The 25,435-nt window shown below is 41.9% G+C and overlaps 1 protein-coding gene across 7 annotated transcripts in view; it reads left to right on the top strand.

Moving 5' to 3' along the window:
* Positions 1-25,435, top strand: part of PPP3CB (protein phosphatase 3 catalytic subunit beta) — a 133,124-nt gene that overhangs the window by 79,729 nt on the left and 27,960 nt on the right. For all 7 annotated transcript variants that reach the window (XM_033941608.1, XM_033941611.1, XM_033941609.1 and 4 more), the window contains exons 8-10: positions 10,742-10,836; positions 13,138-13,263; positions 18,109-18,186. In XM_033941608.1, coding sequence (XP_033797499.1) covers positions 10,742-10,836; positions 13,138-13,263; positions 18,109-18,186 — 299 coding nt within the window. The remainder of the gene's footprint in view (positions 1-10,741; positions 10,837-13,137; positions 13,264-18,108; positions 18,187-25,435) is intronic.

The following is a 25,435-nucleotide window of genomic DNA, read 5'->3' as shown; positions in this document are numbered from 1 at the left end:
TACGTTTAAACAATACAAATTAAATGATAAAACTAAAAAAAGGGATATCAAATCGACAGCCAATGATGAAGCACCACAATTTGCTTCCCACGGTATAAAGTTTATTACAGTGGAGGAGTGGTGGGGCTGAGGCGTCCTTTTGAATTCTGAAGAGATGCACTAACACCTAAACAATCCAGTACCTATTTACATTGATAATTCTAGAAGGAAGGCATAGGTTGTAATGAAAAGGTGAGGTCATAAGAGACAGAGAAGGAAGAAAACAGGAGGAACAAAAGAGAATAGAGAAAGCAGTAATCCACTCACAACAAAGTTGGAAATTTTTATATTTAAATTTTAAGTAAGGTCTTTAAGTGTACAGCTTTTACAGATTGTTAAAACTTGATATACCACCAAGCTGATGTAGATTTAGATGGTTTATATTAAAATATAATAAGATAATAAAAAGAACAATAGACTGCCATAATCTTTGGATAGGACAGACTTGTAACCCATTCTGAGCTCTCTGGGGAGGACGGGATATAAAACGAAATAAATAAATAAATATACTGCATGTTGTTAGGTGCCATCGACTTGTGTTTGAGTCCTAGCAACTTGATGAATTACAGATCTAAAAAAGAAATCGGTTTTGTGCTAGTCTGGTAAGGTCCTCCCCATGGATGTTTTCAATGTGTCCAACCATCAGATTGCAGGTTGTCCACTTTGACAGAAGAGCGGAACTTAGGTGTGATTGTATGTGATGATCTTTTTTATTGAGAAAATACCAACACCACATGTATAAAACATCTTCTGAAATACAGAGAAAAGGCACAATTTCTCAACAAAGCAAGCTAACAACATAACATCAATAGTTTCCAAACCCCCCCCTCCACCCAAGGTCTTACAGCCACTTAAAGATAGTTAACATGGGCCCTGGCAAACCAGAAATGCTTTAACATTGTTGTGCCAATATCTCTCTCCACTCCTTATAGGCGTCCCATACTTTATGATATGTAGGCAAAGTGTTGTATCATATTGCAGTTAGTTGAGACATAAACTGTAAATAATCCAATTTAGCATACAAAACTGGCAGCCCTGGTCTTCCCGGTTGTTGACATCTCGCTGCCAGGACCATTCGTGCTGCTGTAAAAATATAGGCCACCAGTTTTTGCTCCGTTCTTGTATAGCCTGGGAGGGGAACATTCAGCAGGCAACAAACTGGGAGCAAAGGTCAATGCTTCTTCAAAACTTGTACCATTACCTGGCCCACTTGATGCCAGTACGGTTGAATGAATGAACAAGTCTACCATTTATGTAGAAAGTCTCTTCTGGGAGCCACACCCACGCCAGCAATGATCAGAAGTTACTCTAGCAAACCTTTTAAGCTTAGTAGGTGTTAGGTACCACTGGTAATACATCTTGTACCCATTTTCAATAACTGTATAAGATACAGAAAGTTGAAACAGGCTCTTTTAACATTGGTGCCAAGCTCCTTCCCCACCTAACATCCCCAGTCCTCCTTCCCAAGTGTTTCTGTATAGATCCACAGGGGCCTCCCACAGCAGTAGTGCTTTGTAGATCCATGAAATACTGCCCACCCCTGATTGCAATGCTTTTTCTAGGGCTTTCTCTCCCAGTCTCAACTTCCAGGAAGCCTTCTTGTTAAGAAAAGTGTGAAGTTGAGTATATCCTTAGGCATCCCAGGCCGTAAGTACATATTCCTCCTGAAGGGAGTCAAAGGAAAGTACAGCCTGCTTTTCCCACACTTGATCTACTGTTCATAGCCCTGCCCATACCTAACCACCCCAAACTGGTTCCTCCCTACCCACTAGAAATCCCTGGGTGACGCATATCGGTGTATGAAGAAAATAGGTCCTCTTGGGAAACATACGCCTAAGCAAGGAGTACCAGATGCATAGTATGACAGCTAAAATGGGGTTATGTTGAATCTGGTCTCTCAAAGCTGCCATTGGTGCCCATGGCAATTTCCATAGTGTAAAATCTGGTATAAAGGACTGAACAATGGGGAGCCAGGGATGGTCCTCAAATGTAATCCAAACTGCTATCTCTTGCAATAGGGCCGCTCTGTAATACAATGTAAAATTAGGCACCCTCATTCTTCCCTGTGATTTTGTTTGATAAGAGTATGGATCACCGCACCCTAGGGGGGCACTTTCTCCAAAATATATGCAAAAACCCTTCTATAGAGCCTACAAAAGAATGCTAATGGAAGCTCTATAGGCAATGCCAGGAAGAAATACAACAATTTAGGGATGATAATCATTTTTACTGCGATTAATCCGGCTCAACCAGCTAGTATTTAAATCCTCCTACCAATCCAATTCTACAAAGATATTTTTAAGCAGTGCAGGATAATTGGCCTTAAAGCTCCTCTGGGTCAGATGTCAAGTTAACCCCTCTATATCTAATAGCCGAAGGCGGCCATTGATAAGGAAATTGCCTACATATGGTCTCCACCTGCCCCTGGGGCAAATTTACATTCAATATTTCAGACTTATTCATATTTATCTTGAAGCCTGAGAGCGCACCATAGACTAGCAAGACCCGAGACATCGTAACTAAAGAGGTCTCGGGATCCCCACTATTTCAGGGCATTTTCATATCTGGCATGTCAGGGGTTAAATTACAATAGCAAACAGAAGAAAGCACACCCCTGGCGAGTACCCCGATACAATTCAAATGGCTCCGTAAAGTGCCCATTGATCCGTAAAGCGGCCAGTGTTGATTGATAAAGAGCTGAGATTCAATCAAAAAATTTTCCCTGGAACCCCATCTTTTGTAAAGTGTGGAAAAGGAAGGTCCAGTTCACCCTATCAAACACTTTCTCAGCATCTAAGGACAATATCAGTGAGGGTGAGCCAGACCTCCTTGTTGACCAAATAAGATGGAGTGCCGATTTAATATTATTGAATGTTTGCCTACTGCAGACAAATCCTGCCTAATTTTTATGGATCAGTTTAACTATGACTGTCTGGCCAAGATTTTTGTGAAAATCTTATAATTGCTGTCCAAAAGTGAATTCGGTCGGTATGACTGACAGTGGGGGATTTGCCCAGCTTCTGAAGTAAAATTATTGCCGCCAGCTGCCAAGAGTAGGGCAGCAGCTGACCATCATCTAAAGAGTTGAAAACCCTGATAAGGAGGGGCACTACAATTTGCAAGAAGGATTTATAGAAGCCATTCGTAAAGCCAGCCAGGCAACTTGTCATTGGGCAGAGACTGAATAGCTTGAAGAGTTTCTTCCACCTCTATAGGGCTCGAGAGTAAAGAGACTTCAGCCTCAGATAGACATGCTAACGGGACAAAGTCTAGCTTTGCATCTATCTCAGCCACTGTGCCAATATTCTGGGAGCTATACAGAGATTTATAGTAAGTCAAAAAAGTAGCACTAATCTCAGGGAAGGAGGTGCAAAGCTTTCTATCTGTATCATAGATCTGTGAAATAAAGTTACTCATAGCTTGTTTCTTTAATTTATTAGCTAGGAGCCGGCTGGCTTTATTACTAAATTCTAAATGTTCCTGCCAGACCTTTTGCAAGGCCTCACTCAAATTGGCCAGCTCCAGCTCTTGCAAGGCCTGAGTCAGTTCCTTTTTACAGGCATGGTCAAAAGCTAAAACCACTCCCTGCCGCACCTTGCCTTTCATGGCATGTAATTCCTGCCTTAGCATCATCCTGCAAGGCTATAATCTTGCTCCTCATTACTGCCTTATATCCCTCCCAGAGAATCCAAGGCGACACCCTGCTTTGATCATTAAATTCCAGGTACTCCTGCAAGTCCTTGGTCAACTGTTCCACGTGCCTCGGCTCAGCAAGCAAAGACTCTGAGAACCTCCAAGGAGGGCTCGGATGTGGATCCCATCCAACAAAGAGGGAAAGACAAAGTGCTGGTGTGAATATTACACCCAGCTACCCGTTCTAGAACCTTACCATCCCCTAACCAAAAGTCTATTCTGGAATTTGAAGCATGCACTGATGAATGAAAAGTATAGGCGCGGGTCCTAGGATGACGCCCTCTCCAGATATCACCAGTGATTCATCAGCGACTTTAGCTGACCTCGGTCCGTCCCAGTGTAAGTGACTGAGGCCGTCGAATTGTCCTGTGTTGGGTCTATGGTTAAATCAAAGTCCCCCTATCAAAATTAGCCCCTAAGCATGTCTTTGTAATAGCCTATCTGTCTGTTGATAAAAAGGAGCCCTGATTGTCGTGTGGCGTGTAAACATTAACAATAGTAAAAAGGGCAGGACTCATGACCACCTGAAGCAGTAAAAATATACTCTCTGGATCCCTTAACACCTTCTTAACCTTAAATTGGGGAGATTTAGCAAACAAAATACCCACCCTTCTAGTTTACCCCCCCCCCCCAACTGAATGTTGGAAGCCAAATAAGCATATGGATACCTGGGGTGGCGGGAGATTGTAGCGGTATACAAGATTACTGTTATGTTATGTTAAGTGTTCATGCTTCTTAAGTAGATGAGTTTTCTGCACCAACAGAATTGAAGCCTGAAGCCTGATAGCTTCTTTAAACAACAGCTGTCTCCTAAATTGTTCTATTCAGGCCTTGCACATTACAGGTCAATAGATTAAGTTCCAGCGTCATACTCACTTCCCGCTATGTATGGTCTCCCACTTGGACAGGATTATGGAGATACCCTTCCACCTCCCCAGCAGCCAGGGCCCAGGAAAACTCCTCTTAGTATATAAAACTATCCCTATAAGACCATCCCTAAATCACCTACCCCACCCACTTTCACCCACCCCCGTCCTGCAACCCAAGGGCCCTCCACAAAGAGAAGTCTATCAAAAAGTAGGAGGAAGGACCCATGCAACGTGCCCCAGCTAAACTATTTGCACAAATCGACCTTACAGCCCTAGAATTTACCTAAGAGTCCCAGAGAATACCCCACAACTTTTATCCATATTAGCCACCCCTATAAGAGGGGGAACTCAATATACAATACCTCTGTACAGCAAAAACATACATCAAGATAGTATTACCCCATTTGGCAGAGATATCTCAATGACCAAAATATAGGCTGCCAATGGCCTCACTTTACTCCTTCTAACTTGTACGCTGATGGAGAATGTATCTGCAGCCTTTGTTTGCCCAATATTAGCCTCTGCCACTGGAGCAATTGCTGTTTAGAAGGCTCCTGTGAACTTTGTTCTGTTGAATCAGGGGCAGAGTGGAGAATTTTTCTATAGCCTCTTCCTTGGTACGATTCAGGTACAGTTGACCATCTTCGTAGTATGCCAGGCCAAATGGGTGCTGCCATTTATATCGGATCCCTTTATCTCTCCACAGCAGAGTAAGTGGGCACAACTCTTTTCTCCTTTTTAGGATAAGAGAGGCTATATCTTGGAAAACCTCCACTTCATAGGAATCCTACTTTACAGATCCATGGCCCCAGATCCAATGCAGGACCCTTTCCTTCAGTTTAAAGTTGCAAAAACAAACGACAATATCACGGGCCACATTGGCACGGGGGCGACCCAGAGCATGGGGCACCCGTTCCAAATGCACCTTAGGTGGATTCTCTGCAGTTTCCTGTTTCTGCAAGATAGAATGAACAATTTTTCCCACCACTTCTTCGCATTGGAATATTCCGGGGACTCTGGTTTGCCTCAAAATCTCTGGTTGCCATGACACCCTATTTTCTAGATCTTCTATTTTATCGGTAAGTTGCAACAAAGTTTGCTTGCATTCATGCAACCCCCAGTCACAGCCGGCGATAGTCTGCTTGTTCTTCCAGCCGTACTTCATTATCTGCCACCCTCTGTCCCCCCGTTGTTTCCCCCCAGAGATCTGCAGCTAGCATTGTAAGATCTGTGCGAACCGCCTTGATGTCCGTTTTAATGTCAGCCATCTAAGCCTTCAACTCCATAAAGGAACCCAGATCCCCTGCCAAAACAGTGCCTTCTATCCCTGCATCTCCTTCACCGGGGTTGGCTTGGTTGTGGGCATACCATGTGGTCTGGGGATGGCTGCTTTGAAAAAGCAAACTCCGACAACTTTGCGCCTTGCAGTTTCGCTGCCATAGGATACCGGAGCACTTCTGCGAGCTTATAAGTATGCACAAACGCCTCTGACAGTTGCCAGAAAGTTGCAAAATCAGCGAGTAAAGCTGTGGGGCACATGGAACTAATAGATCAAGCATCCATCTTGGATGCTGATGTCACTTCCTTTATACGTGATGACCTTAAAGTGGCCAAACAGGTTGAAAACGTGACGGAGAAAGCTGGAAGGATGCTAGGGTGCATAAGAAGAGTTATGGCCAGTAGGATAAAAGAGGTATTGATGCCCCTGTATAAGACTGGTGAAACCTCATTTAGAATATTGTGTACAATTCTGGAGACCGCACCTTCAAAAATATTTATAAAGTGCATGGTCTTCGTCATAAGGTGTATGGGGATAGACTTAAAGATCTCAATATGTATACTTTAAAGGAAATCAACAGTGGCTATAAACAATCTTCAGAGCTTCCCCAAATATAGTCTATTCAAAACATCAGCTGGGAAGTCCCAAAACGTTTTCAAAGTGAATTATATCTTATTATCTCACGGACCTCAGTGGTACCGTCTGCATGCCACTAAACTTTTAGAACATGCAGAGCAGTGGCACCCCTAATCGTCATTGGTCCCTTATAATTCAATTTTTTCATTTTTCATTAATAATTTATATATGTTATATTTTAAATATATCAGTACTTATCTTAAGCTACGCGGGTGGGGGTAAGCACTCCGACGTAGGCTACGTTTCGCCCCGTAGGGGAGCATGAGCAGGTTGATTTGAGGGGGATTTCCTTGACACAGCCCTACGGGGCGAAACGTAGCCTATGTCGGAGTGCTTACCCCCACCCGCGTAGCTTAAGATAAGTATTGATATATTTAAAATATAACATATATAAATTATTAATGAAAAATGAAAAAATTGAATTATAAGGGACCAATGACGATTAGGGGTGCCACTGCTCTGCATGTTCTAAAAGTTTAGTGGCATGCAGACGGTACCACTGAGGTCCGTGAGATAATAAGATATAATTCACTTTGAAAACATTTTGGGACTTCCCAGCTGATACTTTAAAGGAAAGGCAGGAGAGGGGAGATGTGATAGAGATGTTTAAATACCCAGGTGGCGTAAATGTGTATAAGTCAAATCTCTTTCATTTGAAAGGAAGCTCTGGAATGAGAGGGCATAGGATGAAGTTAAGAGGTGATACTTTTTTTACAGAAAGAGTGGTAGATGCATGGAACAGTCTCCCCGAAGAAGTGGTGAAGATGGAGACTGTATCTGAATTCAAGAGAGCTTGGGATAGGCACGTGAGATCTCTTAGAGAGAGGAAGAGATAATGTTACTGCGGAAGGGTAGACTGGATGGGCCATTTGGCCTTTATCTGCCATCATGTTTCTATGTTTCCAGTGATCTTTCTCTTCTGTCAGTGTGACCAAAATAAGACGGTCATAACTTCATCATTCAGGCTTCAAGTGACATAGCTGGTTTGATCTCTTCCAGAATAGATTGGTTATTTCTTCTGGCGGTCCATGGCACACGTAAAATTCTTCCCTAGCACCAAAGCTCAGATGAGTCATACATAAGAACATAATTAACCACTGAGAAAATGAGTGCTTGGACAAGTCTGATCTTTGTTTGGATTGTTATTTCCTTGCCTTTGAATACTTTAACAAGAGCCTTCATTGAAGAGTGACCAAGTGCTATTCTATGAAGTATTTCTTCCCTGCAGGTTGCTTCTTTGTTTACAAAATAGTTCAGGAGATTGAAATCCTTTACAACTTCTATTCTATTGCCTTCAAGCTCAAAATCTTCATCATTTTCTGTGTTCATGATCTTTGTCTTGTTTATGTTCAATTCTAATCCCATGTTATGACTTTCAGCTTTGACTTTTCTTAGTAGATACAGCATGTCGTCTTTGCTGCTGGTGATGAGCGTTGTATCATCTGCATAGTGCAGCTTGTTTATATTTCAGCCACCAACTTTGAAACCAATTATCTCTTCTTCCAAATTTGTTTTTCTGAAGATGACTTTGCCATAAAGGTTGAACAGGTAAGGTGACAAGATACATCCTTGCCTGACGCCATGTTTTATTTGCAACAATCAGTGTTGCCATATTCAGTTCTCACTGCAGATTCTTAATTTTCGTAGTGTTCTCCGTAGTTTATTGTGATCCACACAGTCAAAACCTTTGCTGTAATCAATGAAGCAAAAGTTTAGGGACTTTTGGTATTCTTTGCCCTTCTCCAATATCTTTTGTTCCTTGACCTTTTCTGAAACCTGCCTGTACTTTGGGTAGCGCTTGTTCAGCGTAAGATTGTAGCTTTTGTTGTATTATTTTCAGCAATGTTTTACTGGCATGTGGAATTAATACAATCATTTTGTAGTTGGTACAGTTCTTGGCGTCACCTTACTTCTGTATAGGTATGAACGGTGATCTTCTCCAATTGATTGACAATGTTTTTTCCTTCCAAATCTGTTGATGCAGTCGAGTGAGGGCCATGATAGCACCTTCTGAGCCTTTGATTAATTCAATTGGAATACTGTTGATACCAGGTGACTTGTTTTTTGATAAAGCTTTAATTGTTGCTATGACTTCTTTTAAAATCTGGTTCTGGATCAGTCAATATCATTTCATTGGCATCTTTAGGCATCTCCTATTGAGACTGGAATTTCTGCCGCAATCTTTTAGGGCTCCTTTTACAAAGGTGTGCTAACGTTTTTAGCGCACGCACCAGATTAGCGCACGCTACCAGAAAAACTACCGCCTGATCAAGAGGAGGCGGTAACGGCTAGCGCACAGGGCATTTTAGCGCATGCTGTTCCACGCGTTAAGACCCTAACGCAACTTTGTAAAAGGAGCCCTTAATGTCCTGATAACCATGCACGTTATACGTGTGAGCGCGTTTTACAACTTTTTTTTCTCAATCCGATCGGCATCCCCCCTGCGAACCGGCATCCTCCCCCCCGCTCGCGTCACCCCCCCTCCCCCGCGATCCTACATCCCCCCAGCACCGCAAAACATGTCTTACCCGATTGGGCACCAGCACCAATGCACAGGATGTGCCAGTGCCCGAAGATCCTCCCTCGGTTTGGGCTGGGCTGGGCGGTGCGGTGCAGGAGAGATCCTCCTTCTTCCTGCGCCGGGCTGGACTAGGCTTTGAGCATTTGCGCATGCTCAAAGCCTTCTGGTCTCGCTCTCAGAGCATGCTGTGCATTGGTGCCGGTGCCCAATCGGGTAAGACATGTTTTGCGGTGCTGGGGGGGGATGTAGGATCGCGGAGGAGGGGGGGTGACGCGAGCGGGGGGGGGAGGATGCCGGTTCGTAGGGGGGATGCCGGATCGGATTGAAAAAAAAAAGTTGTAAAACGCGGGTAAGCGAGCGGGAGGGAGGATGCCGGTTCGGAGTAGGCAGGAGAAGGTTTTAGCATGCGCGGTATACGCGTGTGCGCGCTATATTAAATTTTTTTTACATAGATTTGTGTTCCCCGCGCGCTATACCCGTGTGCGCGTTTTACACGGGTGCGCGTTATCTACGTGAAAATACGGTAATCTGGGTTTTTTTTTCCGTTTATATATTCTGATTCAGTTTCCTGACAGATATCCTTCAGATATCGTTCTTTATCTTGCTGAACTTGACATTGAAACACTCAGTTCATTTGTGATACTACATTCAATCATTTTTCTTCTTTTTATGAATGTATCAGTATTCAGCTGCTGTGGTCAACTTTGGTTTTAAACACTGCATTTGCTAAAAACAGCAAGATATCTGGTATCTAGATTGTAGCCTGTACCGAATGTCCATTCATTGTGGTTGGTGCTAGCATTGTCTGGTTAGCAGTAATAATCAATTTTTCTGGCCTAACTTTATCTTGATGATAGTCTGAATGTTGCTGCTTTCTGTATAACTATTGACTGCGCCTACTTACCACCTCAGCAGTATTATCTGACTAAATGGCTTTGAAATGTATAGGTAACCATGCAGATGACCTGTAAATTCTTGAAAACCTGTGTCACAAGGTCTGCTCCTAAGCTGCCCCTGGAGACCAAAGCATATGTGAGCATCTCTGGAAAAAGATGACTAAAATAGGATCTAAAATGAAGAGAATGCATATAAAATTCTTTAAAGATGGTATTGCATAAGGTTGTTGAAAATGTATAAAACGGACACAGGTAAATGTTGGAGAGTGAGCTGAGGGCATATGGGAAGTTAATAAACCATCTGCTAGTGGCAGCTAAAATTGTTAGAGCCTGAGAATGACCTGGAGTATCGTGCAATTCTGGTTTCTGCATCTGAAAAGTAATATAGTGGAACTGAATGTGGAGGTCAAGGAGACTTTTACCATATCTGGTGGACATTCCCCAAGGTGCAGTCTTTGTGAGAAACTACCATATTTTCATATAAAAGGATGATGTCTGGACTATTGTACTATAAGTTGTTTGCTCTAACAAAACTAATGAAAACCTGACTTTTTTTTTGTTTTTAGCAATTTTAGTAACCTTGTCCTAAAGATAGTCATATATGATTGAAGCAGAGGTGAAACTTTGATTGTTGGCATTATTGTTTGCCTTTCAGGCTTGTGTTCATTCTAACAGAGTAAAACGTGCTGTGTGGAATTGTATGTGGAGGTGTATCCCCGAAAACACTTCATATTTCTGTGGGCTATGGCCTAAAACATAAACATGTTTTTTGTGTGTTTTGATGCATACAAAGCTCTTTTCTTTACAGCTATAGAATGTACAGAAAAAGTCAAACCACGGGTTTTCCTTCTTTGATTACTATTTTCTCAGCACCCAATTACCTAGATGTCTACAATAATAAAGGTAAGACATGCCCAGTTCTTAGATTTGTATGTACAAATGTTTTTGAAGAAACATTTCTCTGGGAGCAGTCTCTTCTTTCCTCATTAGCATGATAGGTAGAGTTTTCTTGCTCATTTGTGATCCTACATGTTTTTTATCAAACAGAGATACTGTCTGGTGACAAACTGCTGCAATGATTCATACAGATGGTCACATGATTCTGTCTAGTGTTGACTCCTCTAAGAGTTTTCCTAAAAAGCTTCGGAGCATGCATGGGGGCTTCCTAGTTCCTCACCACCTGTTCTTTGTTTTTTTTCTTCTTTTTCCATCGTTGTCAAGAGGACATCCTAGCAGATCCTTCTCATGTTGTTTTGCTGCATGGTTTAACACATGAATCAGACCCACAGTGCCAGTGGTTTGGCTGCAGTTTTTCCTGTTTTGACACATCTTTCAAAACTTTATTTAGTTTTCAATTTAATATTCTATGTTTTTTCACACCGTATACGAGAAGCATGCCAGAAGCTTTAGCATGTGCCTAATGTGCTCATAGAAGATATTACTTACCATATTTCCCCACATATAGGCTGTCCCAGTGTATAGGCCACAAGAAATGCCTATACATGTTTTGAAACTGGTAGATAAGCCGCCCCATTGTATTAGCCGTGGCTTATCTACCAGTAACTGGGGTGGCCTAAAACTGGGGAGGCCTATACAATTCAAAAAAATCATTCCCTCCCTCCCCCCTTACCTCCGTCTCTGGACTCACTACTCCTCAAATCGCGGCAGTGCAGGGCAGGAGAGATCTTTTCAATCTTCAGCCCGGCCCCGCACTGCTTCATGCATGCCTTTGACGTGCCTTAACTATCAATTCTCATGGGATTCGCGAGAACTGATGGCATTGGGCTGCTTAAGCTCGTCCAAGACCACTTTCGGGCAAAACCACACCCATGCCCAGCCTTGGGTGAGCTTAAGTGTCCCTAGATACCTCCCTACAGGGTTGTTGGTTTTTTTAAAATGTGTATCCTAATTGGCTGCCATATGGCAGTAGGATGTCTACTGCCATCTATAGTTGGGACACCCATTTTTAGAATCTGCCCCTTAATTTTTAGAATAGCGGTGAGCATTCAGTTAGTGCTTATGTAAGTTGGTATACTACATATTTAATCACACAAATGGCACTTAAATTTAAGCACCCTGTTATAGAATGAGGGTGAAATTGTATTCCACATCTTAACCATTTATTCTTCTGATCATACCTATGTGGTTTAATCATTTACTATCTAAATAAAACTCCTCTATTCTCATCTGTGTACTGCTAACGTTGAATAAATTATAGAAACAGAGAAAATGAAGGCAGATAAAGACCTTATACCCTATCTAGTCTGCCCATCCATACCACCTGCTATCCCTTCCTCTCCCGTACATGTCCCAAGCATTCAAATAGTCTTCATCTCCATTATAAACCCTAAACAAAATACACAAATAAGAGCTATGCTTCACACTACTTCTTATGTTAATAACTAATTCATCATTTATTAAAATAATATTATAGCACCATCAAAACCTTTAAAACATATTATAACATTATTTGATCCATTACATACATACAATTCATCTCCCACACAGTGAAGCCCTGCCAATCTTATCAAACACATAGAAAATTTAAAATTCATAAAAAGTTCATCTCAACAGAACACTGTATTCAATGCCCCATCTTCTTATCTGGATCAGTTCTCGATTATTCATCTTCTACATGCCATTGTTAGCTGGATTTGCCTCCACTTTCATTCAATCCAACTTGATCTTTGAAAATATTTTAGCTCGACACAGTTCTGTGTTTCACCCTAAGGCGTCATCAGGAGCTTAAGACTGAAACCGGCTCCACTTCATCACAGTTTCTAAAATATACAATTCCAAAATCACCTTTACCCATGAATCTTACAACCTACATAAAATTAAATCTATAATAAACCTATAACCTCAATCATATAATATCATACCTGACATTTCATCATATGTATTTTATTGGCCTCAACAAGGACTGAGAACTCCAAATCAGGATCTTACTCCAGCTCAAACGCCAGAGAAATTCAGCTGCTTACCATTACCTCACTTCCTCCTCCCTAAGGAGAACAGGCTATTTTTTATGTGTACATGTACGTATAGTGCTGTGTATGTCAAGTAGTAGTATAGAAATCATAAGTTGTAGTAATAATTTTCACTAATCTAAACTGTGGCCATGCTAAGCCAAAGGTTTTTTTTCTGGCTGTCTTCAGGAGCTGAACAAGTTAATCATTTTTTTCCCTAATCTTCATGTTCCAGCTGCTGTATTAAAATATGAAAATAATGTGATGAATATTCGACAGTTCAACTGCTCCCCGCATCCCTATTGGTTACCCAATTTTATGGATGTCTTCACGTGGTCCTTGCCGTTTGTTGGTGAGAAAGGTATGTTCTTTGCTGTCACTGAGAGTGCTTTGGCCATTCTTGGCTGTCTTTGCTCTTGATGGTTTACATTGATTGAGAAGTTTTAAATCTGGGGCTTTGAGATCTTATGCTACAGTAATTACAAATTTATAAGCATAACTGTCTGCATGGTATCAATCTTGCTTTGTTACTTATAGACTAAAGAGAGAGTGTTTAATTTTTTCAGTATTTAGTCTAAATGGTACTGACCATTCTTGCACTGTGGTTAAAGATCTAGACATGAGTTTCCAAGTTTATTATAAGATTTGATTAATCGCCTATTCCAGATTCTAAGCGATGTACAGCTAAAAATTACAAAGTTAGGGGAAACATACATGACTAACAAAATTATTACTAAACATGTGAAATGGTCCACTGTTTAAAGTAACTCTATATTAATATTGGTCTGATCAAACTAAAGGTGACCTTTCACTAAAAGATAGAAAAGTTTGCTCATTTACTGTAACCACATCCAACAAATTATCTTTTTTGTGGGTAAGACTGATACAGTATATAGGAAAGAAAAACTGTCAAGAAACTGTTTAAGATTGTTTACATCCTCATCTAAAATATTTTCGAGAGGCAGATTAAAGAGGAACATGATTGCACAGCATTAGGTATAAACTCATATACTGTACCTTCGGAGCACATTTTGACCTTGATCCTGGAGTTGTACAACATAGCATAAGACCTAAAGGCTATTGTGCAGAATCTCATGTCAGTTGATAAAAACTCTTATGGGCTCCTTTTACGAAGCCGCTTTAGCGGCTTTATCGCAAGCACATTTTCAGCGCGCGCTAACCCCTGCGCTATCCGAAAAACTACCGCCTGCTCAAGAGGAGGCGGTAGCGGCTAGCGCGGCCGGCAAATTAGCGCGCGCTATTGCGCACTTTAAATCGCTAACGCGGCTTCGTAAAAGGAGCCCTATATCTTGTTCACACAAAGAACTAACTTTTTCAATTTCCCAAAAAACTCTTACATATCATAGCTACTCCTCCTCACTTTTTCCTCTTGTCTATTGATCTGTATCATTTTATAGCCCACTGGGCAAACCAAAGTTAAAGGATCAGAGTTTAGATCCATGGTGAGGCCCCACCTGGAATACTGTGTGCAATTCTGGAGGCCGCATTATCGCAAGGATGTGCTGAGACTGGAGTCGGTGCAAAGAATGGCCACCCGGATGGTCTCGGGACTCAAGGATCTACCATACGAAAAACGGCTTGACAAATTACAGCTATACTCGCTCGAGGAGCGCAGAGAGAGGGGGGACATGATCGAGACGTTCAAGTATCTTACGGGCCGCATCGAGGCGGAGGAAGATATCTTCTTTTTCAAGGGTCCCACGACAACAAGAGGGCATCCGTTGACAATCAGGGGCGGGAAACTACGAGGTGACACCAGGAAATTCTTTATCACTGAAAGAGTGGTTGATCGCTGGAATAGTCTTCCACTACAGGTGATTGAGGCCAGCAGCGTGCCTGATTTTAAGGCCAAATGGGATCGGCACATGGGATCTCTTCACAGGGCAAAGGTAGGGGAGGGACATTAAGGTGGGCAGACTAGATGGGCCGTGGGCCCTTATCTGCCGTCTATTTCTATGTTTCTATGAGTTATTCTTTAGCCACATCTCCACAGTAAACAATTCCAAATTCAAATTCCACAATCATATTTCGAATCAAAGACGTTTTGTTACAAACAGACCTTGCATTCATATAGCAACACGGTATACGTAGCGATGATAAATGACATTCAGATTTTTCACAAGCTATGGGTTCCTTTTATCAAGCCGCGCTAGCGGGGTTAACGCGCGTGACTTTTCATCACGCTTAACCCCTGTGCTGGCCAAAAACTACCGCCTGCTCAAGAGGAGGCGGTAGCGGCTAGGGCGGCCGGCAGTTTAGCGTGCGCTATTTCGCGTGTTAAACCGCTAGCATGGCTTAATAAAAGGAGCCCTATGTTTTTCAAGTTCTTATGAGTACTGTTAGTTAAATTTCTATATTGAGTTTTCCTATTTTGTGAAGTAATCCCTTCAATATTGTGTGGCGTCTTATCAGCACAATTTATCAAACATCTCTGTGATATACTGTCTAATAAAATTGTTCTCAGCTTTCTAAAATCAGATATAATAACTGGAATCGCATTCTTGAAGTCAGGATCAGGCTGCAGGCTTAGCAAGCCTCTTGACAGTCGTCAGCCATAGGCTTACAAACAGTAACTACAACATTATAATTAAGTTAATGTACACCCTCAGAATGAAAAGTTAAATCAGTTTCTTCACCAGTAACTAAATAGTATCTCCAGCAGATCTCATATAATAGCTAATGTATATACAGTGGTACCTTGGTTTACGAGCATAATTCGTTCCAGAAGCATGCTTGTAAGCTAAAGCACTCGTATATCAAAGCAAAGTTCCCCATAGGCCACAATGTAAACTCAAACAATTTGTTCCACAACCAAGGTTTGCTATGGTGGCCCAGGGGTGGGTACCTGCCTGTTGGTGCTGCAGCCCTTGCAGCGTGGTGGCTTCCTTCCCTCAGGGTCCCCGTGTGGCTGCCCTCCTGCTTTGGCTGATGCCTCTGCTGTTCACCAGCGCTTCCCGGCTTCTGATTCAAGCCGGCCGCCATCCTCCAGAAGCATGCGCAGGACCTCTCAACTACCCAGTCAATCTGGCCACCGCTCCAACAACACGCGCACCACGTACAAGCACGCAGGACGTGCTTGAATCGGAAGCTGGGAGGCGCTGGTGGACAACAGAGGCATCGCCCGAGGGAAGGAAGCCACCATGCTGCAAGGGCTGCAGCATCTACAGGCAGGTACCCATCCCTGGGCCACCATAGTGAGAGCTTGTTTAACGAATCAACACTCGTTTTGCGAGTTAAGGTTGCAGGAGTGTTTTGCTCGTCTTGCAGAACACTCGCAAACTGCGGTTTGACTGTATTTATAAACTTTAGATCGTAATTCAATATTCTTCAGCATACAATTACCCCGGGAACTCTTCTCTTGCTAACTGAGCAGCCTATATATCACCATACCTCCCCTTCTCAGTGATAGCCTCTATAGTAGTCATCCTACTCAACATAGATAAATCCACAAATACAAAACTACCTAAATAAAGTCCAGTTATTGGGGCACTCACCTTCTGCTTGCGCCTTATGCAAGCCACCCGTGACATTTTACCGGGCAGAAATAGGGCTAGGAGTTGATGTTTTATGAAGGCATTTCCTATTTCTACTAGACAGGAGAGGCCACTCCATTGGAGTGAGGGAGAAATCCAATAAAAGTGGGAGACATGGCAGATCTGCTCTGTTCCTGTCCCCTTTCTGGTATCTTTTCTCATTTTCCCTTTTTCCTTATTTTTTACATGATGTATTGCTAGTCTTATATGATGTGTGCTATTTTATACTACCCCCTTTGAGCATGTTAATTATTATATGGCAACCTTGTCAAATTCCTATTAGAGAAGCCAATAGGAAAGTTAACATACTGCTTATATCAGTTGCTAGTTACCGTTGTGTGTTGGAAAAAAACCATACTGCAAGCAGTGAATATGAGGTCCAAAACAAAGTAATCCAGGAAAATAAATCTTGAAAGCACCAGACATTTTATTTCAAATGGTAAACATTGCAGGAGCTATTTTCCATGTGTTAAAATACTTTACTCAATGGAAAATGGATTATAAAATTATGCCCCACACCCACACCCACACTTTTGAGAGAGTAGTTTTAAAAAGAATTTGCCCAGGTAACAAAGGATTTATTTGTGTAAAATATTTTTGGGGGGGTGTTGAAAACTACAATCCCCTGAGTGGTTAAGAGTATGTGTGCTGTTCACATTTTTTTAATTAGCTTCATTATTCTGCACTATACCCTTTTACAGTTTGGCTTGAGATAGGCAGACTAAAGCTATAAACCACGTTCCAGATGTGATCTCACTATGAGCTTATACATCTGTGTACCATAACTTCATTTATGATTTCACTAGGATCTTCTGCATCTGTATAAGGTCTGAATAGATTCTTCAGAGCTCTATCACATACTATATCCATGGTCGCACTAGAGATTGTATAATTGCACCCCATGGTCCAGGTCCCTGTAAAGGGGGGGAATGTAAATAAGAGTGCATATAGCAGAGCACCATATTTCAAATGTGAGTTTCTCATATCTGGTACAGTAGTGCATCGTAAGTGATCCAAGTAAGATATGTAGATGTATCCCCTGCTCTAGGTATGGTTGCAATAGAATCTTTTTACAGCTGTGCACAGTTCTTCATTTGTGATTTTAATAAGTCTTATATAATTGTATGAAAGCAAGGGGCTTGTGCAGCTGTTTTATTATAAACCTGCCATTCAGGGTTTCAAAGTTCAATTCCCATACTTAGTTATGCTTCCTGGGTTTTCTGGGGGAGGGGTGCTGCAGGGAAGGGGAGGAAGTTATAATTTCAAACTTCAGCGACTCCTAGAGACTTAATGGGTACATGCATTCTGGACTCCAAAGGAAGCTGTGACCTATAGTTCCTGACCACTGACTGTCACTTTGAGAAGTAGGCTAGATAAAGTAATGGCAGCGGATTAAAAAAAAAAATGAAAACATTCTGTATAGTTGAAAATGAATATGGTACCATAGCCCAGTAGAGCCTGTTAATAATCAAAAAGATTTTGAGAAAAGAACTGTTTGGTCAGTAAAAATATAGTCTCACTAGAACCTTTTATATAGCTGTACATCTATATTCCAGGTGTGATCTCGCTAGGATCTTTTACCATTTTAAGTTGCCTTTTTGTCTTACTAATTACATCTTTAAATGTTACTTGCTATGATGTGTTTCATGCAGTAACAGAGATGCTGGTGAATGTTTTGAGCATCTGTTCTGATGACGAGCTGATGACAGAAGGAGAGGATCAGTTTGACGGTAAGATTTTTTTGTCTGTTTGTTTTAATTATTATTTTTATTGAATATCTAGAGAAACTGTGTGCATAGCTTTGCATAAGACCTAAAGGCTGTTGTGCAGAATCTCATTTAAGTTGATAAAAACTCTATATCTTGTTCACACAAAGAACTAACTTTTTTTCAATTTCCAAAAAACTCTTACATATCATATATACTCCTCCTCGCTTTTTCCTCTATCTATTGATCTGTATCATTTTATAGCTCCCTGGGCAAACCAAAGTTGAAGGATCATAGTTATTCTTTAGCCATGTCTCCACAGTAAACACAGTTCCAAATTTGAATTCTACAATCATATCTCAGCAAAAGAGACCCCACAAAAGGTAGAAAGTTTTACTGGCCGGGCCTTGAAGACCAACGATATGTGATCACTACACTGATTAACTGTATGATGTAGATGGCCTTCTCAAAGTTACTAAAGTGAGAATTCAGCAGTGGCCATGCATTACATGTATAGATTATGCAGGTGGGATTAAATTACTCTCGTATTCTTGAGAGTCCTAAAATGTTGGGCAAACTCCCTGTGGATGTCTTTTAAAAAATTTCTTCAGGAAAATTTGAAATTTCCTCTTGAAGCTATATCTTCAAGTAATAAAGCTTATTATTTACTGTCTAACACTCATCAAGCAGGGACTCAAGATCAATTACAATCCTAGGAAAATGAGTTGAAAGATATTTCAGCCCTACTGGAAGGATCCTTACCTGAGGTGTCAGATCATACTACTTTGATTGTCAGTCTGGTTTTTGAACAGGTTTTAAATGCTACCATGAGACTATATTTCAAGAATGCAGGCACTTTTTTTGGTGGCCAGCGAATCTGGTCATCTCTAGATGTGGCATAATCAACTCAGGAAAGAAGAAAATAATTTCTAGTTCTGAGAGAGAAAACAAAGAGGCGCTACATTTCTGTTGGCATATCCTTGTAAATGTGCGAAAAAATATCGGGACTGAAATAGGTTTTCTGCCAACTGAACATCTTGGATCTTTTTTAGACTTCAAGATATTGACCAGTAGTAATACAACTAGGGATTAGCATTATGATTTATAAACTAGGGCTATCTATTTAAGCCTTTGCTTATTATAATTATTCCTTTTTTGGATCTCCTTTATCTTTAATGTGACTCCACCCCCCCTTTTTTGTGGTCTGATTTGTATTCCCCCCTAAAAAAAATTTTGGGGGGCTTTATCGTATTTTGGTGGAGAGCTCTTCCTCTGTATTTCTTGTGCAAGTAGTTTAACTTGTACTGCAATTGATAAATAATAAAAAAATATACAGTAACATTAAAAAAATACTCTCATGTTCTATAAAAGCCAGCATTCTTTTGTGAGAACCAGAGAAGGTTAGTATGGTATAATATTTTCATATTCAGTGAACATGTATAACTTATTCCTTATTGGATGAAATACATCTTTTAAAGCTCCAGTGCTCTGAAGGGCTATCACTGGTCACTAGACCAGTCCAGAACCTGAGTGTTATGCCTGTTGACTAGCAGATGGAGTCTGAGAATACAGAGTTGCAAGTGCTGCCCTGTAAAGAGCACTGTTCAGCTGAAGCTCTCCAGTGTTTTATCTGTCTCCAGGAGATAATTCCCGGGCAGCTCTGGAATGTTTGGTGACACTAGCTCCTGGGTCAGTTGAAGAATTAGGTCCCAGTAGAGCAGGGAGAGATCCTTTCAGCATTTTTTTTTAAACAAAAAAATTGGAAAACTAAGAGAAGCAGACATCTCTATGTGACAAGGGGCCAGGTTTGAGGATGGAGCAGACCAGGAAGGGAGCAGGCTTCTTCAGGCCTTGATTGTGCCCTGAGGGAGCTTGGGCAAACAGCTCACCACATTGGGGAGTCAATATCAGGAGAAACGCAGGTAACTAAACTGTTTTGCTGGACCTACCGATTTAGTGCTTTTGTGGATCAACTGCACTGCTGTATTGTTGGCTCATTATAACTCATTAGCGAAGTCTCTCAGTCTTACCAAACACTGACCCTCATGCGGTGGTCATCACAGTGCTTTTAGCAGTATGCCTCTTGCTGTTCCGCCCTTCAGCCTTGTCTGGATGAGCATGTTGTAGGGACCAATTGGGAAGACATTATGGGCCAGATTCTGTAAAGGATGTCTAAAATTTAGGAAAATGCTGAGCGCAATTCTATAATGCATAGACGCACTATATAGAATCATGCTCGGTGAGTCTAAGACGCGTGTAAATAGTTAGATATCCTTTACAGAATCGTCTTTTAGGCATCACATAGATGTCTATGCAACGTCTATAACATTATCGCATCTCATTATGACGTCATTAGAGTAGCGATTTTATACTGTTTTTCATTAAAATTGTGAAATGCTGGCACCACTATTATTTTTTTATCTTTTAATCTCTTTTTTTTATTTTGCTTCTGTCACAGGGAGCAGAGTGAGATTCGAACCAATAATGTCAGGGTAGCCGAAGCTGTAGCTGTAGGGCTGTAGCTTTAACCATTGCACCACACACACTCAGATAGTAAACTGCATGTTGGCGAGAGGGAGAATTAGAAGTCCTTGAGCATACGCAGATGCATGCTCAAGGCAGGCAGAAGCCAGAAGATCTTCTAGGCACCGGCACGATCTGTGCCGGTGCCAGATTGGGGGGGGGGTAAGTTTAAGTTGTTCGGGCTGGGGGGGGCTGGTTCGCGCGGGGTGGGGATGGTTCGCGCGGGAGGGGTGCCGGTTGGAGTGAGGGGGCCTTAGCGAGCGGGGGGGGGGGAGCGATGCCGGTTATCGGGGGGGGTGCTCGCAAATCGAGTCAACACTCGGTTTGCGAGTCAAAAGTTTGCTGAGTGTTTTGCTCGTCTTGCAAAACACTCGCAAACCGGGTTACTCGCAAACTGAGGTTTGACTGTATATTGCATACTAAAGTTTCTATTTTTTGAGCTAAAGAGGACTCTAGATTGATATAAAGGTTACAATATGTTTAATAATGCATTATTCAATCAAAGCACATGAAAATGATGAGGAGAATCTACGGGATCCCAGTCAACACGGATTCACCAAGGGTAGGTCCTGTCAATCCAATCTCATCAGCTTCTTTGACTGGGTAACAAAACAGTTAGACTTGGGAGAATCTGTGGACGTCGTATACCTAGACTTCAGCAAAGCTTTCGATAGTGTCCCGCATCGCAGGCTGTTGAGCAAGATGAAATCAATGGGGCTGGGAGAAACACTAACTACATGGGTCAATGACTGGCTGAGTGACAGACTTCAGAGGGTGATAGTTAACGGTACCCTCTCTAAAACATTGGAGGTGACCAGTGGAGTACCGCAGGGCTCAGTCTTGGGCCCGCTCCTTTTCAACATATTCATAGGTGACCTAACTCAGGGGCTTCAAGGTAAGGTAACGTTATTCGCTGACGACGCCAAACTATGCAATATAGTGAGAGATGGCAATTCACCCGATAGTATGATAGGCAATTCACCCGATAGGACCTACATTTGTTGGAGCTTTGGTCCTCGACCTGGCAGCTGGGCTTCAACGCTAAGAAATGCAAGATCATGCACCTCGGCAGCAGAAATCCGTGCAGAACTTACACCTTGAATGGTGAGACCTTAGCTAGAACTTCAACAGAACGAGACTTGGGAGTGATCATCAGCGCAGACATGAAAACTGCTGATCATGTGGAGAAGGCTTCATCTAAGGCAAGACAGTTGTTAGGTTGCATCCACAGGAGTTTCGTCAGCCGGAAGCCTGAAGTCATAATGCCATTATACAGAACCATGGTGAGGCCTCATTTGGAATATTGTGTGCAATTCTGGAGGCCACGCTACCGAAAAGATGTGCTGAGAGTAGAGTCAGTGCAACGGATGGCCACCAGGATGGTCTCGGGGCTCAAGGATCTATCGTACGAGGAAAGGCTGAAAAATTTGCGGCTGTACTCACTCGAGGAACGTAGGGAGAGAGGAGACATGATCGAGATGTTTAAGTATATTACCAGCCGTATCGAGATGGAAGAAGAGATTCTCTTTCTCAAAGGACCCTCAGCCACAAGAGGGCATCCGCTCAAACTCAGGGGCGGGAAATTTCATGGCGACACCAGAAAATATTTCTTCACCGAGAGAGTGGTTGATCCTTGGAACGAGCTCCCGGTGCAGGTGATCGAGGCAAACAGCGTGCAAGAATTTAAGAGCAAATGGGATGCCCATGTGGGATCCCTTAGAGCAGTGTTTTTCAACCTTTTTACACTTATGGACCGGCAGAATTAAAATAATTATTCTGTGGACCGGCATCGGTCCGTGGACCGGCGGTTGAAGAACACTGGGCTAAGTTGTGGGCCAGACCCCGCACATCTCTACCCATTCTCCACCCCAGGCCCTGCCCCCATAATAGTACTAATTGCACCTTGCACGTCCCGTGCCTCATCTGGAAGCCTTCCCTCTGACATTGCAATGTCAGAGAGAAGGCTTCCGGTTCAGGCGCAGGGTGCCCGTAGGAGCCACTGCCCATGGCTATGTGCACTGAATGTTAGGAAGAGGAAGCTGGCTCAAAGATAACGCCGCATCGATCGCACCGTGAACCGGCGGTTGAAGAACACTGTTTTGGGCCTGATGCACGTGCTGGCCCTGTGGACCAGCAGGAAATTTCTGTGGACCGGCACTGGTCCATGGACCGTTGGTTGAAGAACACTGCCTTAGAGGGTTAAGCCAAGGGAGCCTGTCACCAGGAGTGGGATCCCTAGGATAGTAGACTTGGGGGTGGGTCAGTAGAGTGGGCAGACCTGATGGGCTATGGCCCTTATCTGCCATCATCTTCTATGTTTCTATGAAAAAATTTTATATATTGCATTCTAAACCTCATTTCCAAAAGATTAAGAACATAAAAGGAAATACATTACTCACACAATAGCTGCAGTAGTTCAGAGCAAGTGGACGTGCCTGGTACACAATCTTACTACAACAAAACTACATAAAAATCAAATGGTAGTCTATTAGCAAAATAAACAAATCTCAAAGACCATTTGCAAAAAATCAAAAATGAACACTGATTCTAAATTTACTAAATAAATAAAGCATAACCTTTAATTAAATTCATTTAAATCAATTTAAATATTAACCTTTAAACAAAATAATTTGGTTTTGAATTCTACGGGGACAAGCCTCAGACTTAGGAGTCCATCTTTCCCATACTGGGACTTCTTCAAAAGAAGAATGAATTATTCTCTTGCCTCCTTATAACATCACTAGCTTATTCCCCACCTCCCTACTAACTTATTCATTTATTAATTAATTAACTTTTTAAAAATAATTTGTTTAACCTACAAATTTTATTCCCACTAATTAAATAGTTTAATCTTTAAAAGCTTATTACACAATCTTGACATCATTGTGACATCATCAAGATACACCTAGATGGCAGAATGCCACTTAAAAAATAGTAATACATGCTAAAGTATATGACCATCCTTGGGATTTGAACTCATGACCTTTGGAAGATTGAAGCAGTGCCTTTAACCATAGAACCACAGGTGCTTTCTGTTAGGCAGAGATTCCTGCCATGTGAGATGACGTGAAATCTAGGGTAAAAATAAGTTTCCCTCTGGACCATGGAAAGGGCAGAGTGCTAATGTAAATGGCAATGTCCACAATCCATACTCTCTTATGAGACCAAAAAGAAGATATTAGGGAGAGTTGCATGGATTTGAACCCATGACCTTTGGAAGATTGAAGCAGTGCCTTTAACCACTGAGCTACAGGAATTTTTGTTTAAGCAGAGGTTCCTATTATTTTGTAGTGACATTCTGCCATCTAGGTGCATCTTCATGATGCCACAATGATGTCAAGATTGTATACTAGGCACGTCCATTTGCTCTGAACTACTGCAGCCATTGTATGAGTAGTGTATTTCCTTTTATGTTCTTAATCTTTTGGAAACGTGCTTTGCTTGAGTAATTTATTATTAAACATCTTTTTCTATTATTATCAAATAAGAGTCCTCTTTAGCCCCAAAATAGAAGTTCAGTATGCAATATATATATATTTTTTCATGTGCTTTGCTTAAGTAATGCATTATTAACATATTTTGAGCTTAATATCAACCAGGAATCCTCTATACCCCCCAAATAAAAGCCCCGTTCACCTATAGACGGATGCCTAAGGCATGCCTAAGTGACGTCTAAGTCATGCCCACCTAACTCACGTCTACCTAGCGCCCAGCTTACGCTCAAAAGTAGACCTGGTTTTGCAACGCCTACATTAGGCGTTAGGTAGATGCGTTCAGATGCTGAGCAGCATGTGATTCTCTAAATGGACATCCAAATCGAAGCCATGCCCACACCTATTTTTTATGCACAGCTTTTCCCGTCATCCATGAAATTGTGGACATCTATTTGCAGAATCACATCCAGCTTTATTATCCACTTTGTTTGGACGCCTAAGCCGATGTCTTTTACAGAATTTGGCCCTATGGGTCTGGAAACAGAGGTCTCTATAGCAGCCCTCATTCTACACATTCCTCAATTGGAAAGAGTGGGAGTGGCAGCCATTTTCTCCACCTGCTCTCCTGAGCCTCAAAGAATAGCAGAAGAGGCGCAACTAGTAGGTGAAGTGAGCTCCCATAAGGCAGACTTTAGGAAGTTGGAAGTCTGGGCATCTAAGTGACAGATGACATTTAATGTGGACAAATGCAAAGTGATGCACATTGGGAAGAATAACCCAAATCAGTTATTGGATACTAGGGTCCACCTTGGGGGTTAGCACCCAAGAAAAGGGTCCGGGTGTCATCTTAGACAATACGATGAAACCTTCCGCCCAGTGTGCAACGGCATGAAAGGGCTATACATGACCGGAATAATATTAGAAAAATATTTTAGCATTGAAACCGTGGTCGGTTTCATGATTGCTTATGGAAAATCACAACTGAGTAAAGGTCAAAGCAATAATTATTCATTTTTAAGTGCATATGACCTAGTAGATCATGCTCTTATGTTAACCATTGTCATCGGTTTTGGAATCCAGGGTGATGTATTGACTTGGTTTCAAGGTTTCTGTCCAAATGATCTTATAGAGTGAAAGGCAATGAGGTTTTGTGAAATCCATGGAGAGCTTCCTGTGGTGCTCTGTCTTCTTTGTGGTTTAATCTTCTGATGCAGTCGTTGGGAACAGCACTTGCGCAGATTAATGTAAAATTCTTTATATATGCAAATGATATTAAAGTACTGTATCTGGTTTCAAATGATTGGTTTTCTACTTTG

Source organism: Geotrypetes seraphini, chromosome 4 (genome assembly GCF_902459505.1).
Source record: "Geotrypetes seraphini chromosome 4, aGeoSer1.1, whole genome shotgun sequence".
Classification (NCBI taxonomy): Eukaryota; Metazoa; Chordata; class Amphibia; order Gymnophiona; family Dermophiidae; genus Geotrypetes; species Geotrypetes seraphini.
This window is presented reverse-complemented; position numbering and strand designations above follow the sequence as displayed.